The 19,400-nt window shown below is 45.8% G+C and overlaps 1 protein-coding gene across 3 annotated transcripts in view; it reads right to left on the bottom strand.

Annotated features, from left to right (window-relative positions):
* Positions 1–11,852: 11,852 nt before the first annotated feature.
* The window catches only part of ABCC5 (ATP binding cassette subfamily C member 5), an 83,408-nt gene continuing 75,860 nt past the window's right edge, over positions 11,853–19,400 (bottom strand). For 2 of the 3 annotated variants that reach the window (XM_004382292.3, XM_023736804.1), the window contains exons 27-30: positions 17,310–17,388; positions 15,592–15,705; positions 14,690–14,854; positions 11,853–13,281 (exon numbers count right to left, since the gene is read on the bottom strand). In XM_004382292.3, the coding sequence (XP_004382349.1) occupies positions 13,180–13,281; positions 14,690–14,854; positions 15,592–15,705; positions 17,310–17,388 (460 nt within the window). In that variant the 3' untranslated portion in view covers positions 11,853–13,179. Of the gene's footprint in view, positions 13,282–14,033; positions 14,855–15,591; positions 15,706–17,309; positions 17,389–19,400 lie in introns of those variants that run through there. The other variant, XM_023736805.1, reaches the window with a different exon arrangement.

Genomic DNA, 19,400 nt, shown 5'->3' with positions numbered 1-19,400 from the left:
GTGTGTGTGTGAGAGAGAGGGGGCAACAGTGTGTGTGTGTATGTGGGGGGGACAACAAACACTGTGTGTGTGTGAGAGAGAGAGCAACAGTGTGTGTATGTGGGGGGCAACAAATACTGTGGGGGGGGACAACAAACATTGTGTGTGTGTGTAGGGGGAGGGCAACAAACACTGTATGTGTGTATGTGGGGGGGCAATAAACACTGTGTGAGTGTGTGTGTGTGAGAGAGAGAGAGAGCAACAAACATTGTGTGTATGTGAGGGGGCAACAAACACTGTGTGTGTGTGAGAGAGAGAGAAAGCGTGAGAGATAAAGGGAGTTTAAGGGTTGGGGAGAGGAGAACATAAACCCTAACCCTAACCCTAGGCCTTACTGCATCTCAGAGGAGAAATGAGGGCCTGGAATCCGACTGATCAGATGGGACAGGAAAGGGTCCAAAGGCGGTCACCTGTCAGGGTAACTCCTGCCCCTTTCCACAGGGGCACCGGGCTAACCAGAAGCAGGAGGACAGACAAATGGAGCAAGGACTGAATTGATCATGGTTCCAGGAGCCCAGGACACAGCTTCAAGGCTTCTGAGGAAGGCTCACTTAGCAAACACCACAGAACTAAAGCAGCCAACCCTGTGGGGGCCAGAGGGCTGGCCAAGGATTCTTGGTTTTGACAAAGATAACTAGAAATCCCAAACAAGGCCCGCAGAGTTAGAAGACTCCATCCCAAACTGAAGACAATAAAGAATGCATCAATTCACAACATTTAGCTTAGCTAGTTGAGAATGTCTGCCTTGAGCACTGTGCTCTTTTGAGATATAACCATATGAGATTGAACTGACAACGGCAACCCAAAAGATTAAATAGGAAACATAGGGGGCAGTGAGTTTATGTTAATGGAGGAGGAACAACTTGGAAAAGCAGGATGAGAAAGAGAAAGAATGTAATCAATGTCACTGAATTGTACAAGTTGGATATATGCAGAACGATGTTCTGGATATATGCAGAATGATGTTAGGGATATATGCAGACTAACCGTCCGATATCCTGGATATATGCAGAACGAAGTTCTGGATACATGCAGGATATTGTGTCTGATATTCTGGATGTACACAGAACAATGTTCTGGAAACAAGCAGGATATCACGTCCGATATTCTGGATATATGCACAACGATGTTCTGGATACATGCAGGATATCGTGTCCAATATTCTGGATATATGCAGAATGATGTTCGGATATATGCAGAATATCACGTCCAATATTCTGGATATACGCAGAAGGATGTTCTGGATACATGCAGGATATAGCATCCGATATTCTGGATATATGCAAGAGGATGTTCTGGATACATGCAGGATATTGCCTCCGATATTCTGGATATACGCAGAAGGATGTTCTGGATACATGCAGGATATAGCGTCCGATATTCTGGATATATGCAGGAGGATGTTCTGGATACTTGCAGGATATAGCGTCCGATATTCTGAATATATGCAAGAGGATGTTCTGGATACATGCAGGATATCGCGTCCAATATTCTGGATATATGCAGAATGATGTTCGCATATACGCAGAATATACTTCTGATATGATATTCTGGATATATGCAGAACGATATTCTGGATATATTCAGAATATCCTTCTGATATTCTTGATATATGCAGAATGATATTCTGAATATATGCAGAATATCCTTCTGATATTCTGGATATAGGCAGAATGAGATTCTGGATATATGCCAAATATCCATCCGATATTCTGGATATATGCAGAATGATATTTGGATATATGCAGAATATCCTTCTGACATTCGGGATATATGCAGAATGATATTCTGGATATATTCAGAATGTCCTTCTGATATTCTGCATATATACAGAATATCCTTCTGATATTCTGGATATATTCGAATATATTTCAGATATTTTGGATATACTCAGAATGATACTCTGGATATATTCAGAATATCCTTCTGATATTCTGGTTATATTCAGAAGGATATTCTGGATACATGCAAATGTTCTGGATATATGCAGAATATCCATCCACTATTCAGGACATACGCGGAACAATGTTCTGGATTTATGCAGAATATCCATCCGCCATTCTAGACATATCTGGAACGATGTTCTGGATATATGCAGAGTATCCATCTGCCATTCTAGACATATGCAGAACAATGTTTTGGATATACACAGAATATCCTTCCAATATTCTGGATATATGCAGAATGATATTCTCGATATATGCAGAATATCTTTCCGATATTCTCGATATATGCAGAATGATATTCTCGATATATTCAGAATATCCATCCGATACTCTGCATATGTGCAGAACGATGTTCTGGATATATGCAGAATATTGCGTCCAATATTCTGGCCATATGCAGAACGATGTTCTGGATACATGCAGAGTATCCTGTCCGATATTCTCAATATATGCAGAACAATGTTCGGATATATGCAGAATATCCTTCCGATATGATATTCTGGATATATGCAGAATATCCATCCGATATTCTGGATATATGCAGAATGATTTTCTGGATATATGCAGAATATCCATCCGATATTCGGGACATATGCAGAACCATGTTCTGGATACATGCAGAATATTGCATTGGATATTCTGGACATATGCAGATCGATGTTCTGAATACATGCAGAATATTGTTTCCGATATTCTCAATATATGCCAAACAATGTTCGGATATACGCAGAATATCCTTCCAATATGATATTCTGGATATATGCAGAATGATATTCTAGATATATGCAAATAAATATATGCAGAATATCACCTCCAATATGATATTCTGGATATATGCAGAATATCCATCAGATATTCTGACGGATATATATGCACAAAATTCTTCTGATATTCTGGATATATGCAGAATGATATTCTGGATACATGCAAATATACACGATGTTCTGGATATATGCAGAATATCGGGTCCGATATTCCGGATATATGCAGAACGATGTTTTGGATATATGCAGAATTTCCCTTCCGATATTCTGGGTATATGCAGAACGATATTCTGGATACATGCAGAATATCGCGTTCGATATTCTGGATATATGCAGAACGATATTCTGATATATGTAGAATATCGCCTCCAATATGATATTCTGGATATGTGCAGAATATCCGTCAGATATTCTGGATATATGAAGAATGATATTCTGGATATATGCACAAAATTCTTCCGATATTCTAGATATGTGCAGAATCATATTCTGGATATATGCTGAATATCCGTCTGATATTCTGTATATATGCAGAATGATATCTGGATATATGAAGAATATCCTTCCGATATTCTGGATATGTACAGAATATCCTTCTGATATTCTGGATATATTCCGAATAGCCTTCTGATATTCTGGATATATTCAGAATATACTTCAGATATTCTAGATATATTCACAATGATACTCTGGATATATTCAGAGTATCCTTCTGATATTCTGGATATATTCAGAGTGATATTCTGCCGAACGATGTGCTGGATATATGCAGAATATCTGTCCGATACTCAGCATATGTGTGGAACAATGTGGTGTATATATGCAGAATGTCCATCCGATACTCTGCATATGTGCGGAACGATATGCTGGATATATGCAGAATCTCCATCCGATACTCTGCAGATGTGTGGAACAATGTTCTGGATATATGCAGAATATTCTTCTGCCATTCTGCATATATGCGGAACAATGTTCTGGATATACGCAGAATATCCTTCCACCATTCTGGATATATGCAGAATGATATTCTGGAAATATGCAGAATGATATTCTGGATTTATGCAGAATATCCTTCTGATATTCTGGATAAATACGAACGATATTCTATATACGCAGAATATCCTTCCGATATTGTGGATATATGCAGAATGATATTCTGGATACATGCAGAATATCTCTCCGCGTTACTACAGCTCTGAACAATCACCTTCAGATGAAGTGCTTCCTGGCAAGAAGCTCTTTTCCTCCCAAAAATGTTTATAGTCTTTCCTGGGTGTTGTTCTGGACTTCTTGCAAAGTGACAGATCTTAATTCATGGAACAGGCTCAGAGCATAGCCTGTCCAGTCGGCAAAAAGGGCAACTCTCCCTCCAAATTACGGAGCCATCTGCCTGCTGAGTGCCCCCTGGGGACTCTCTGACACTTTCCCTCAGTAAATAGCAGGCTTGGAGTTCACAGTCAAACAGCCTGTCTGAAGAGAGAGGCTTGACGTCCAACAGCTGTGTGAGGGACTGTTGCTATGGTCGCTATCACTCAGCTGAGGAGATGGTTAAGGCAGATTTTTATTTGTTATATTGAATGATCTACTTTCAGACTTTGATTCTCGTTTCAGGAGGCATCTCTTGCCCAAGCTTCAAGAGCTCAATATTGATTCCAAGCTGTTAATGGCTCCCCAGAGCCTTTACCACAGAATAATTCCTAGAAACAGACTGACAGAAATGGGCTCGTAACAGGGAAATTTCTAATTCCAAATGGCATAAGATAGAGCTGAACCCTAGTTCCCTCCTTTTTAACTTGACCTCATTTGGCAAAGCTTTTAGAAGACCTGGACCCAGGCCCTCCTACCACTACCAACAGCAAGATGAGCTGATGACGTGGTCCAGCCCACACATTCTGGAAGAATCTTGACTAAGCTATGGCCCTGCTGGTCATTTACGGCAAAGGATGGTCCAGCCTGCCCGGCAGGCCAATGAACTGTGCAAAACTTCTCTGCTCAACATGCCAGCTCATTTATTTACTAAGGGAGGTCTTTTTGGAGCAGTATGAGAGGCAAGGACTTGGTGGAAACAACACCAAGAACTCTGGAGTCAGGAAGACATGAATCTGAAACTCAGTTACTACAGTACTTGTGTGTTTGGGGCAGTTACTTGAGCTCTCTAAACTGAAGTTTCCCTGCTTGTAAAAAAGGAGTAACAACAACAACACCACCTATAGGATAGGGTTGTTGTGAGGAAGAAATGTGCGGAGGTGGGGTCTTAAGTCTGATCATTAAATTAATAATCACATCCCAGTAGGCCCTTTGGGTCAAGTCTGCCCCACACCAGGATCTGTAAGTGCTGAACCAAGACTCTGATGATGGAGATGGGGCCTCCACACTTTCTCTCCACTTCCCATCCACAGTGCACCACATGGTATCATCACAGCGTCCACCAACAATGGGCTGGAGCATCAGTGAAGAGCCAAGGCCCCTTTTCTGAGGAGTCTTGGGTTCCTGGCCACCACATCTGTGTACAGAGGGATCGTCCTGCACCTGCACACTTAGATGAGTGATTTTGCTTCATTTCCTAAATGGCAACCTCATCACCTACACACCTGTGGTAGGCTCTACCTCCATCACAGCCCACCTCTGGGATGATCCTTGACTCTCCATGTTCATGTTCTTGTGTAATTCCCTCCCCTTGTGTGTGGGCTGGATCTAGTGATTCCCTTCTCATGAATCTAGTTTCTCCAGGTGACTCTGATGTACCTTGAAGTTTGAGAACTACTGGTGTAGAAGAGCCTGGAAATGTTAGTGAAAAGGCTTATATTAAGTCAACATCATCATGACTTCGCTCTTCTATAAATTGCCTCCTCTCCAAGTCACGTTCCTCCTTCTCAAAACATTACTTAAGAGACTATATGTCTCTGAAACCTTCTCTAGCTAACCCCATCAATCTCTGACCATTACTTCCAAACACCTCACCCGCCTCCCACTGGGGCCCTGCTTGCCTTACCCTGGGCTGAGTCCCCAGCTCTGTTAACTACATTGCATGTGGTCCGATCTTCTCCACATGCCCAGCTCCTGAGGGCAGGTGCCAGGCCTCCCTTTCTTTGTGTGTTCCCACAGCATCCACCAATTGCTCAAGGTCCAGATTTGCTACTTCGTGATGTGGACTCACTGACAGAAGGATCTGGAGGCTCACAAGTCCCTGCCCTACGGTGCTCAAGGCTCCACTGTGAGAGCACACAGTGACCCCATTCTGAGAGCCGCTTCATGGTGCTCCTCTCATCCATGACCAGACTCTTGTCTGGCCTCCTTCTCTCCCCACCGCAATGTGAGCTACCGAGGCCAGTGACAATTCTCAACTGGTTAACGTGCTCAGCTGCTAAATGAAATGTTGGCGGTTGGAGTCCACCCAGAGGCACCTTGCAAGAAAGCCCTACCCATCTGCTTACAAAAAAACAGTCATTGAAAACCTTATGGAGTACAGTTCTACTCTGACATACATGGGGTTGCCATCAGTCAGAATTGACTAGACAGCAACTTTTTTTTTTTTTACCTAGAACATCCTTCTGGTGTCCAATGGCTTCAGGTGGTAGTGGCTTTGGCATTTGAGGGTGATAGTCTGGAGGGTGGTTTTGATGGGGTGGTGCTGGTGGTGATGCGGGTTTTAATGGAGGCTCTAGCATGAATGGAGGTAGTTGGGCAGTGGCTGTGATGGTGATGATTCTGATGATGGTGGTTTTGAGTTTGTGATTTTGGCAGTGGACTTTTGAAGTTGTTAGCCTTGGTGAACGTGATTGCTGCTTTTATGGGGGTTGATGGTAGAGGTGGTTTTGAGGTTATTAGCTTTGATGGTGTTGCTGGCAGTTCTAATGATGGCGGTAGGATAGAAAGATGAGCCTGTCATCTGCATTGTGGCCCACTGTCACCTGGGTCCCTTGGCCAGGGATGTTTCTCAGAGCCTCTTCAAATCAGACACAGATTTGAGGCCATTTCTTTAAGGAGAAATTCATTACCCTAGTGGGAGAATGGAGCCCTGGTGGTGCAGTGGTTAAGACCTCCACCGGTAACCAAAATGTCCACTGGTAACCAAAAGGTCGGCAGTTCAAATCCACCAGCCACTGTTTGGAAACCTTATGAGGTAGTTCTACTCTGACCTATAAGGTTGCTATGAGTTGGAATCAACTCGATTGCAATGAGTTTCGTTTGGTTTTAGTGGGAGACTTGCCTGCTCAACATTCCCAAGGGTGTTGAACTTTGACAAACTTCCTCTCCTCCTGCCTTTGCCCAACTGTCACAGCATTCTGGCTGCTGAGGATGGGACACAGCTCCTGGAACAGAGACACACTAGGGCACCTGGCCAGAGTGTGATCAGATTCCAGGAATGGCAGGTCCCAGGGACACCGTGTGCCCCCCCACGTCTGGAGTGGAGGCCCCAGGGCACCAGCCTCTTCTTCACTGTCACTTGGCCAAGGCGCCAGTGTCTGCGAGATTATGGGATGTCCCCGTGCAGAGTACGACTGCCATGTGGTAGCCCGCCCTCAAGTCGCACCTTCCCCCTTGCTAGTCTCCCTGTGATTCCAGCCATAATTGCCACCCTGGCCATAAGGCTCCTTCTTTCCTTTCTACAATTCTAGGCCTAGAATGGCCAAAACTCAGACCCCTCTCCCTTGTTTTTCTAAGAACCCAAGTCAATTAAAATGTCCTGTCTGAACACCTTCCCTGAATGAGGCATTTCCATGCCAAATTTCTAAACCAGTCCTCTCTACAATGCTCTAAAGGATGCTGTTGTTGCCATTTTACAGATGAAGAAATTGAGACTCAGATGGGTGAAGTGATTTGCTCAAGAAAGTGGCAGGGCTACAATTCTAACCCAGATTTTTTGTCTCCAAGCTGTTTTTTTCTCTTTCCACAGCTGCCTCCCTGCTGGGGTGGGCCAGCATACTCAAAAGGAGGTTTACTGAAGGCTAAAAAAATAAAAACAACCCGTTGCCATTGACTTGATTCTGACTCATAGCCACCCTATAGGACAGAGTAGAACTGCCCCATAGGGTTTCCAAGGAGCAGCTGGTGGATTTGAACTGCCGAACTTTTGGTTAGCAGCCAAGCCCTGCATCACCAGGGCTCCCGAGGCTAACAGAGAACAAAAGCGAGAGACTCAGAGCTAGCCCTGCAGCAGAGTTTATGATCCACCCTCAGAGGCCTCCTTTCCAGGGCTCAGGGTGGTCCAGGCCTGCTGTTTGCCTCCTGTCTGCTGCTCCATCCAGAAACATCTCCTCACCCCCTCCCTTCTCTGCCCAGAGACCCTTTTCCAGGGGACAACCCCTTCCATGGTCCTTGGAGAAACAGTGAATGAGGAGTACATAGCTCCCCGGGTTTCCAAAATTGACCTCTGAATAATGCAGTTCTGGGGGCCAGAAGTCTGAAATCAAGGTGTAGGCAGGGCTGCACTCCCTCCAGAGGCTCTAGGCAAGGATGCTTCCTTTTCTCTCCCAGCTTCTGGTAGCTCCAGGTGTTCCTGGGCTTGTGGCTGCATCACCCCAATCTCTGCCTCCGTCTTCACGTGGCCTGCTTCTTCTTTCTGCGTGTGTCTCCTCTTCTGTCTCATAAGGACACTTGTTATTGGGTTAACAGTAATCCTACAGATTGAAGCCTGGAAAATTCCAGCCACCCTTCGTTGCTCCAGGAGCCATGCGAATAATGAATTTTCCAGACAGACATGAAGAGGTGTCCATTTTGAGTTCGCGTCTGCCTTCTCATGGCAGGCTTCTGGCATCCAGTGCTCTCTTTACTGTGCCTGATACCTTGGCCAGGGAATGGATAATCGCCTCCTTTGTAGTGTGTGATTAAGAATTTCCACTCTACATTTATGTGCTATTTGGATTTCTAACAAAAAAGCATGCATAAAACTTTCACAGTGAAAAAACATAATACAAAGCAAAATATATATGCTTAGGAAAGGCTATAAAAATATAGCAATATAACATTGGCTACTTTTGGTTAATGGGTATTTCAGGAGTTCTGTGTACCAGTTGCCGTTGAGTTGATTCTGACTCATGGTGACCCTATGTGTGTTAGAGTAGAACTGTGCTCCATAAGGTTTTCAATGGCTGATTTTTCATAAGTAGATCACCAGGCCTTTCTTCCGAGGACCCCTGGGTGGACTTGAACTGCCAACTTTTCGGTTAGCAGCCTGGTAGGTGTCATTTGCACCACCCAGGGACTCCCCTAAAATGTAGTGGCTTAATAAAATATTGTATTTTGCTCAGAGATTTAGGAAGGGCTCAGCTGGGTGGTTCATCTCTGATCTATGTGGCATCAGCTGGAATGGCTGGGGCTGGAGGTTCCACTTCCAAAATGGCTTCTTCACTCACGTTTGATGCCCTGGTACTCTTTGACCTCACTCTATATGGTATGTCATACTCCAGGGTCTCCCCATGTGGCTTATACTTCTCTCAGTATGGCGGTCTCAGGATAGCTGCATTTGTACATGGTGCTGGCTTCCAAGAGGCAGGAAGTGTGAGCTGCCAGGCCACATAAAGGCTTTGTGTAGGACTGGCAAGTATCACTTCCACCATATTCTATTAGTCAAAGTAGTCACAGGGCCCACCCAGATTTAACAGGTGAGGTATAGAAATAGACTCCACCTCTTGATGGGAGAGTGGCAAGGTCATAACGCAGAAAAGCAGGTGAGATGGAAGATACAGTTGCAGCCATCTTTGGAAAATACACTCTTGCCACAACAGGGCTATAGGTAATTTTTGGTTTCTTATTTGCACTTTTCTGCATTTTCCAATATTTGTACAATAAGCATGTGTTACTTTTATCATCATAAAAAAAGTTATTAAAAGAAATATGGTACCAGGCTTGCTGGTCTGACAGAGACTGGAGAAACCCTTAGAGTATGACCCCCAGATACCCTTTTAACTCAGTACTGAAGTCACTCCTGAGGTTCACCCTTCAGCCAAAGATTAGACAGGCCCATAAAACTAAATGAGGACGAGAAGGCAGGAGGGGACAGGAAAGCTGGCAATGGGGAACCCAAGGTTGAGAAGGGGAGAGTGTTGGCATGTGGGGAAGGCAACCAATGTCACAAAACAATTTGTGTATTAACTGTTTAGTCAGAAACTAATTTGCTCTGCAAACTTTCACCTAAAGCACAATCGAGAAAAAAAGAAAGAAATACGGTATGCAACAGTGCAGATAGTCATCAGTACAAGATAAGGTTCCATAGAATTTCAAATTCTCATGGAATCCAGACTTTCTGGAGCCATTGAGGCTAGATGAAACCTGAAATTATCGCCCTGAGATAATCTTTAAACCTTAAACCCAAAATATTCCCTGAAGTCATCTTTAAAACAATTGAGAGTTTAGCTTAATTAGCAAAGAATGTCTGTCTTGAGCATTGTGCTTTTTTAACTATATAGGATCAAACTGACAACAGCAGATTGAAAGGTTAGATAGGAAGATCAGCGGGCAGAGAGTTTATGTTAATGGGGGAAGAACAATCAGGCCATGATCCCCAGTATTGTGTGGTTGTCCTCCATTTTATGATCTGATGTGATTATCCTGTGTTGTAAATCCTAACCTCTATGATGTTAATAAGGCAGGATTAGAGGCAGTTGTGTTAATGAGGCAGCACTCATACTATAGGATTATGTTATATTTGAGTCAATCTCTTTTGAGATATAGAAGAGAGAAGCCAGCAGAGAGGAGAGGGACCTCACTATCATCAGGCAAGAAGAGCCAGGAGTGGAGCACATCCTTTGGATCCAGGGTTCCTGCACTGAGAAACTCCTAGACCAGGGGAAGATTGATGACAAAGACCTTCCCCCAGAGCCGACACAGACAGCAAGCCTTGCCCTGGAGCTGGCACCCTGAATTTGGACTTCTGGCCTCCTAAACTGTGAGAGAATAAATTTCTGTTAAAGCCATCCACTTGTAGTATTTCTGTTATAGCAGCACTAGATAACTAAAACGGGCCAATAGATATGAGACAACAGAATTGACAAAAGGGGACGTTGGTGTCACATGCAACAGAGCTTGAACAGAGTGAAAAGCGGCTCCTCCTTTGAGCTTGCTACCCTTTTCAGCAGGTGGACCCAGTGCATCAATAAGAGGTGTTCTTTGTTTGGATCAGTGCTGCCCAACAGAACTTTAATGATGGAAACATTCTATATCTGTGCCATGCAATATAGTAGCCACAGGCCACATGTGGCTACGGAGCATTTGAAAAGTGACAACCAAGGAACTGAACTTTTCACTTCAGAGCCAAGCCTCTTGAATTTTCCAGATAGCAGTTTACAAAAAGGCTTGGTTTAAAATGTGATTTCCACTGGTGGTCAAACAGTTTAAAAGCTTTCCTGGCTACATTCAAGACAATATATTCAGAAACTTTAGAACACAGATCTCTTTGGATGGCTACTTCATTTTCAATGGGTTAACCTGAGTGAATCGGCTGAACCAGCTGCCAGGGAGTTGCTTATGTTGATTACATCCTTCAAGTTGTACAATCATTCTCACCCTCCTTTTCTGAATTGTTCCTCCATCGATGTACACTCACTGCTCCTAAGTTTCCTATCTAATCTTCCAAATTGCTGTTGTCAACTGGACCCCATGTGTTTCAGAGTAGAACTGTTCCACAGGGTTTACAATGGCTGTGATCTTTCAGAAGTAGATTGCCAGACCTTTCTTCTGAGGTGCCTCTGGGTGAACTTGAACTGCCAACCCTTCAGTTAATCGCTAAGCACTTAACCATTTGCGCCAGAAAGGGCAATTATATTGTTTGAATTGCTGAGAACCCTTAACAAACTATTCATTTTAAATCTATTTCACCAAGACCACCCACCTCACGGCAACCATGCCCCTTTCCCACTCCCACCCTCTGACGTAGCACAAGAGCTTTATTGGTGGCCGTGCCCAGAACGCAGGCTGTGGGCACCAAGGCCCAACATGACGTTTTAGGCATCCTGGGCCCCAGGCTCCTTGCAACCAACCAGCTCTGCTACTGGTCCTCACCAGACTGAACGCCCTTGTTAGATATTCAAATCCACGGCTGGGGTATTCCACAGCCAGACACGTGGCTCCCCTCCCAGAGAACTATTTTACACACCAAGAGTTATACAAAATCCAAAATAATTTTATTTCACTTTTTCAGATTTTCGCTTCCACAAGGTGTTTAGCAAACATGCTAAGGCGACAAAATGTCTAGTTGGTCACGACATGCAACACTGACCACTGGACGGACGACAGCAGCAACCACGCCCACCTGAGCTACGGCCCCACGGCACGAGGAGGATTTGGGGGAACACACGGAACCACACAGCAATCAGCAACCTGAGGTAGGTCTCTTTACAGTAAAAACTTCGACGCCAGTGTGAGACACTGATTAGCAAGAGCTGCTTGAAGTCGCGGACTTTGGGAGGAGAGAGACTTGCGACAACCGCAGTGAGAAGGACAGATAACCCACGAAGTCCTGGGCCCTGGCCTGAACTGTGGAGCGGTGGGCACAGGCAAATGAAAAAGTACCACCTAGAAAAGCAGCAGCTGGCTCCAGGGTTTGGAGCCAACAGGTCTAGGAGCTGGAGAGCTCTGTGCAGTGGCCAGCGTGAGGACCTGAGGGATGCTCTGTGGGTCCATTGATTCTTTTTCAGAAACGACAGCAAAAGGAAGGCAGGGAGGGAGCTCCGTCTCCGAGGAACATTTTTGTGCTGCTCATTCCCAACGGAGAGAGCAAAGAGGGATCTGGGGCCTTGCCCACTGCTCTCTGCCGAACAGTGAAGTGGCACAGGACAGAAAGCAGGGGCCCTGAGAATTCATGGTGCTCTGCACGGTCTTTGTCAGCCCTGGCCCCGGCTCCCGAGGGGGTGTGGGGAGGCGGCAGAGGGGGCCGCTGCAGAGCCCACTATGGCCCCATACCTTCCTTCTGGACACCCAGAACACCTACCTGGCACCGTGAAAACCACCACCTAGAGAAGAACAAACGCTACCCTTCCTACAGTCTAATAGCAAAACCAGATCTCCGGTACAGCAAACTGTACAACGATGATAAAAAGGAATATGCACTGCTATTAGCACAGTGCTCATTTTAATATAAAATAAACGCCTTACATTTCCACTGTAAATATAGGCTATGTACAGTTATGTATAGATAGAGCTACACGTATAAAGCTTCATTATAGGCCTCTGATACATTTATAATAATGGTTCCCTGAACCGTTTAGAGTGCAATTAAGAAAACTAAATTCTGTTTACATGAGTATGGAATAAATACAATAATCAAAATATGACTCTTCCTAAAAGTGAGACACACATGCCAATCCTGAACTGCTGGGCCAAAGATGAACTCGGGAAAGGCCAGGTTTCGGCAGGTGGACGGGAGACGCCCGCCCCAGGCAGGGAATGGCGAGGCTCCGGAGAAGGAAGACTTCACCGCGGGGCGGGGGGACTTAGCCCTTGACAGCAACCTTGTTCTCCACTGCCGCGAACATCGCATAGAACCGGGAGCTGTCGTTGGACAGAAGGACCGACGGGGTGTCAAACTCCACCACCTGCAAGAAAAGGCGACCATATGAGGGCGGAGTTCCCGCGAGAGGCTGTGGCTCCCGCGAGAGGACGCGGCTCCCGCGTGAAGACGTAGGTCTCGTGTGAGCACGTGCATCTCGCGTGAGGCTATGACTGGGGTCCTGCGGGGACTTGGAGGCTTCACTACCCGGGGAAGGAGGGCAGCCGCAAAGGCCCCTTAGGACAGAATCGCGGCGACAAGTCAGTTGACCCTGCCACACCCAAATGATTTTTTTCTTCTTCCCACTAACGAGGATGTCAGGGAAATGCCAGCCTTGAGCATTTCCACAGTAAAGGAATGAATCAGAAAGGTTCTATGAACTGTAGGGGAAAAATCCCATTTCTCCTTAGCAGTAAAGCAAAGCTAATGCTATCTGTATCTCTCTCAGTTGTTGTGACGATTGATTGTATGTTGACAGATGATAGGTAAAGCACTTAGCACAGTGCCTGGCACACAATAAACATTCACTAATAGTAGCTGTTACAGTAGCCGGAGCCCTGGTGGTGCAGTGGTTAAGAGCTTGGCTGCTAACCAAAAGGTCGGCAGTTCAAATCACCAGCTGCTCCTTAGAAACCCTACGGGGCATTTCTACTCTGTCCTGTAGGGTCGCTAGGAGTCGGAATCGACTAGACTGCAATGGGTATTATGGTAGCCATTATTATTAACAACAGAAGACAAGTTATTTGTTTTAAATGGCTTGTTAGTCCCGCATATTCCTTAATGTGCTTCCATCCCAGTGGCACACAAAGAAGTTATTCTACATAAATTTACATAACGTTTATTATGTGCGGAAAAACTGTAGTGCTGACCCCTGCCGAGAACCCAGAGATGAATGACGCCAACCCTCAGAGTTTACAGTCTAATAGGGGAGCTGGGGCACGTACATTGTTACTATCAGATGAGACAGACGTGCTACAAGAGAGCACTTCAGACCAAGTTTCGAGGATGCAAGGCTGTCTACAGCCAACAGCACCTGCAAGGGCGGAGTGGGAAATGAAGAAGACTGGGCTAGGGCCCGAGTGTGGACAGCTCGGACAAGCAGGCTGAGAAGTTTAGCACCACTGTATGACTGCAAAAAGCAAACGGTGGTGGCTGGTCTCAGAGCCGCCTCGGGCTGGTCTTGTGTGTGTGAATGCATCACTAAGTACGTGTGATCTCAGACCTAAATCTCAGCGTCACTGTTTGTAAGCAACAAACGGCAAGTAGGAAAGTAAAATGAGGACCCAGCGTGAGCGTCCCTGACTCAATCTCTTGTCTGGAGCACAGCCACTATGGACACTTATGTGAATGCTCAGAAACGGTGCTAAGATGGCAATCAGCCCGTCCCTGTCGGGGCCAGCTGTCCCCCCGTACAAGGCCACATGCTGAGCCACGGTCCCTGGTGGCCTCACTACCTGTCCCTGGGCCAGCACCATAATCCTGTCAGAGCCAAGAACCGTGTGCAGGCGGTGGGCAATCGTCAGCATGGTGCAGTCTGCAAACGCTTCTCGGATGGTCTCTTGAATCAGTAAGTCTGTCTCCGTGTCCATGGCCGCTGTGGCCTCATCTAGAATCAGTATCTGCCGGGGAAGCAGAGGAAAAGGTGTTGTTAGCTGTCACGGCGTCAGCTCTGACTCACAGCGACCTACGTGTAACAGAATGAAACGCTGCCCGGTCTTGAACCATCTTCATGTTTGAGCTCCATCAGACAATATTCAGAAAAGAAGGAGGGATCCGCTAAGTTCCTGACGCATTCTGATTAATCCAGGTCTTACTAGGTATTCCAGTCCTTAGATTTTATACTACATGTTGTTTTTTTCTATGTAAATACATATGTAAAGATACTGTTTTGCTTAGAATTGATACAGCTTTAAACCCTTATGCTTGCCTTGATTTCTACAAAAAAAAAAACAACTTGCCCCTCTTTGCTCCGAGACTCTGAACATGTACATTCATCTTTCTGGGTGTCCCTTTTCCTGTCTGCACAGTAAGGAGATTGGAGCAGATGACCTGGATGTCTCTTACACCTTTAAAATCTTTTAAGTCTGTGGTCTCCAGTACGACAACTGTTCACCAGCCAGAACAAAAGAAGTCCTTGGAAACTAAAGGCTGCAGGACGTAAAAAACCAAAAAAGAAAAACCCCTTCCACCCAAATCCTGTCGGGGCCAACTTAGCATGTCCCGGGCAGCTCCTCAGGAAGTACCTCCTGGCTCAGAGCCAGGTATACCTCCAGACTCAGTACCACAGGGAAGGCGACACTTCCGTTCTTCTCGCTCGCCCCCCGCCCGCCAAACGCCTTACCTTAGGGCTCCTTACCTTACAGTGCCGCAGCAAGGCCCTGGCCACACACAAGAGCTGCCGCTCCCCCACAGAGAAGTTCTCCCCGTTCTCCATCACTTCAGATTCAAGTTTCAGAGGTAGCTGAGCAATCTAGGGAGGAGGAAAGTAGAGATTAGAAGGATACAAAACTAAATTTTGTCAAAAACTTAGGGGCAAAAAATGAATTATTCTGAAACAGATGAAGGAATTACCAGCTAAGACCCTGGCTCAAACAGAAAGACAGCACAGATATGACGGCTGTGTCCTGTCGTTGCTGGCTGCCGTCAAGTTGATTCTGACTCACGGCGCCCCCAGATGTGTAGAGTAGAATTGTGCCCCATAGGGTTTTCAAGGCTGTGACCTTTCGGAAGCAGATTGCCAGGGCTGTCTTCTGAGGTGCCTCTGAGTGGGTTCGAACCACCAACCTTTAGGCTAGTAGTCCAGCGCTTAACTGTTCCCGCCACCCAGGGATCCTGACGGTGTCCTGGGACCCACATTTTCTAGGAGAGTCCCTATATCAAATATACTATCCTGTTAGCCTCATAGGAGCCCGGGTTGCACAGTGGGTAAGCACTTGGCTGCTAACCCGAAGGTCGCTGGTCGGAACCCACCAGCCTCTCTGTGGGAGAACGATGTGGCCACCTGCTTCCGTAAAGATTTCAGCCTTGGAAACACTATGGGGCAATTCTACTCTATCCTATAGGGTTGCTGTGAGTCACGATCAGCTCGATGGCAGTGGGTTTGGTTAGCCTCATGTCATCAAAATGCAATGAAATGGTAACATTTTCGTGTCCAAAACTCCTGTCAGGTGGTGGCCCCGAGTTTTATTCTGAAAATATGGCCATGCAAAAGGAAATGGGGTGAGCAAACTTCCTCTCGTTTTGAAGTTCAAAGCTGCAGGCCCACGGCTCGCAGACTGTCCTTGTTACTAGATGTGGAACCTAGTCTTCAGATGAAATCATAAGAGGAAGCCCAATAGAGAAGAGACAAAAATAAGAGCTTAGCTGGCTGAATTACAGCAGGGAACCCTGAGCCAGACTCAATCTGGGAACCCCAGAGACCCCACCCCAGGCTAGTGGTGATAATCTGCAGCCTGTGGGCCCCCTGGGGCCTGCTAAACTTCCCTCAGAGTGGACCCATGGGTACACATTGCCTGCAGACTCAATAAATTATATATCTTTTGCACACTTATGGACGTTTCAAAAGTTTGTTATACTATGATCAATGAAATAGAAGAGCATGACTGAATTCTAAGTAATTGTCCTTGACATCTTCTCAGTTAATAGATATTAAAACCTGTTGCTGTCGAGTCAATTCTGACTCCTGGTGACCCCCATGTGTTACAGAGTAGAACTGTTCCATAGGGTTTTCAAGCCTGTAATCTTTACAAAAGCAGATCACCAGGCCTTTCTTCGTGGTGCCATTGGATGGGTTCAAACCATCAACCTGCAGGGTAGTAACTGAGCACAGACTGCTCGTGTCACCCAGGGACTGCCAATGGCTATTAGAAGACCAGAATGACCACAGGTGGGGTGTGTTGGGTGATGTCAGCTTCCCTGACGTGTCTGAAATGCCTGAGAAAGCCTCTCTACAGTGCTCTCCTGTGGACATCCTGGGGGTGGAGAGACAGGCCGGGGCTGGGCTGCAGAGTGACAGCAGCACCACTGCGCGTCCACCTTGAGTGCCCAGCACTCCCTCCTCTGGGCTTCACTTACACATTCCTTCATGTGTGTCCTTTCTAGGGCATCCCAAATCTGGTCCTCGGTGTACTGGTTGAAGGGATCCAGGTTTGATCTGGGGAGAGGAAAACGTAACAGGAACTTCTCAGAGGCCCAACATTTAAGCAACTGTGTGGCAATAGCTGTCTCTGGTACAAGTTCAAACATTCAGGGACAAGGAGGACTCAAAACCCGTAAGGTCATGGATGGTTCAATCCCCAACCAACACAGGTGGAAGCCGAGGCAGGAGTGCCGGTGCACAGCCCGCACAGGAAGGTCTCTGAGGACAGGGTTGGGCTGCTTTCTTCTTTACAAAACTTTATTTTACTGTTTATTATTTTTATTATGCGGGTAATACAAGTTAGTTATAGAAAAATTAGAAAATACAAACAAGCAAACCACAAAACAAAACCCAGAACATATGAATCACCTATAATCACACCCCTAGAAATAAGCACTGTTAGCATTTTGGCATATTAGCCTTCCAGATTTTGCTACGCATACACATGTTAAAAAACAGCTCTCTAGATACACCACAAACTTACAAAAAGTGTCCCCTCTGTTCTTAATGCACCAGGTGTGAGCCCCGGCCCTGAGCACAGTGGCTTGAAGGCAGCTAGCCTGCCCAGGGAAGGAACGGATCCGCGGAGGAGGAAGGAGAGAGCGAGGGGCACCTGGAGAGGGAGGAATTTTCCTGGTACAGAAGATCAATTTGGAGAAGACCGTGGCTTATACCAAAAGAGGGCTAGCCATTTCTGCAAATGTTAAAAGACAGGAGAAAAAGAGATTTGTCACGAGGGTGGGGGTGAAGCGGTGATGGTGAAACAGGTATTTAGTGGCAAATGGAAATATTACCGTATTTTTTTTTTGGTATGTTTTTGGTCTTGATCTAAACATAACATTTGTAGGTCTAATAATTGGAAAGGCATTAGGTATCATTTGCTTGGTTCGTACAATTATGCTTGGTATTTGGGAGACAGGAAAATCTTTGGCAGAAACATGAACTTTAAGAAATACAACGTAAATTTGGACTCAGAAGTGCTGCTGAGGTCACCGGTGAAAACTGGGGCTGCAGATGGTAAAAGGGGCTGGTGACGTGTTCTGTAACAGGGCGACCCTGGGGCTAGGAGACCGGGACAGCACTTGGGTGGACCAGGTAATGGAGGTACTGGAACCAGATCATGTGTCTCCACATCTGTACTTACTAATTCTGGGCATGGCAAAGTAGAACTGTCCCATAGGGTTTCCAAGGAGCAGCTGGTGGATTTGAACTGCCGACCTTTTGGTCAGCAGCCAAGCTCTTAACCACTTTCCCACCAGGGCTCCAAGACACCCAGTAGCTGGTAACTATCAATTTTGACAAGGCACACGTGGACCGGCTAGATGCCAGGTCCCAATGCTTGTGGTTGGTCTGACTTACATATTCGGTGCATTTTCCAAGTGGATACAATACTCACAGGAAGCTGAATGCGAGGACCGGAAGCAGTTCTGATAACACCCTATCCGTGAGAGGTCTGGATAGAGAAGACTGCTCTCTATGAGCATCTAGGAAGAGCCCTCTTATTAAAGTGGTCAGCTTTGTCGATAATCTTAACTGAATCCCATGAAATGCCAGACCATAGGCTAAGCCTAAGGAGTTCACCTGATTCTAATCCAATGGACAAAACCAAGAGGCAATGAAAGTGTCTGATCTTCCTTGTCCCTGTTTTACTCCGGAGTCTGTCTGCACATGCCTCTGGGCTGATAAGATTAGTGTTTCTTGTCTTCCTGTCCAGCTGCCTTTGAGAGGAACCTTCCACACTGATATACCAACAGATTAGGGGCAGACTGAAAACTGTGTTCTCTGTCCCAAGTCTGATGAATTAAAGGTTAGTCATACAAAGACTGTTGGGAATTCCCACGGCGCAAGGTTAGGAAGACAATCTTCTGAGTGACATTTATCAAGCTGGCAATGCAAGTTTTCACAATAAAATCTCTCTCCCATTTGTGTGGTCGTATATGGACCTCCTCAGACTTTACATCAGAATCTCCGCCCTTCGGGGTTATAACAGGGGTCTCACTTTTGAATCACAGCCCTCAGACTTTTAA

Source organism: Trichechus manatus, unplaced genomic scaffold, assembly GCF_000243295.1.
Source record: "Trichechus manatus latirostris isolate Lorelei unplaced genomic scaffold, TriManLat1.0 scaffold00092, whole genome shotgun sequence".
Taxonomy (NCBI): domain Eukaryota; kingdom Metazoa; phylum Chordata; class Mammalia; order Sirenia; family Trichechidae; genus Trichechus; species Trichechus manatus.
The sequence above is the reverse complement of the archived record's forward strand: the minus strand, read 5'-3'. Positions and strand labels throughout refer to the sequence as shown.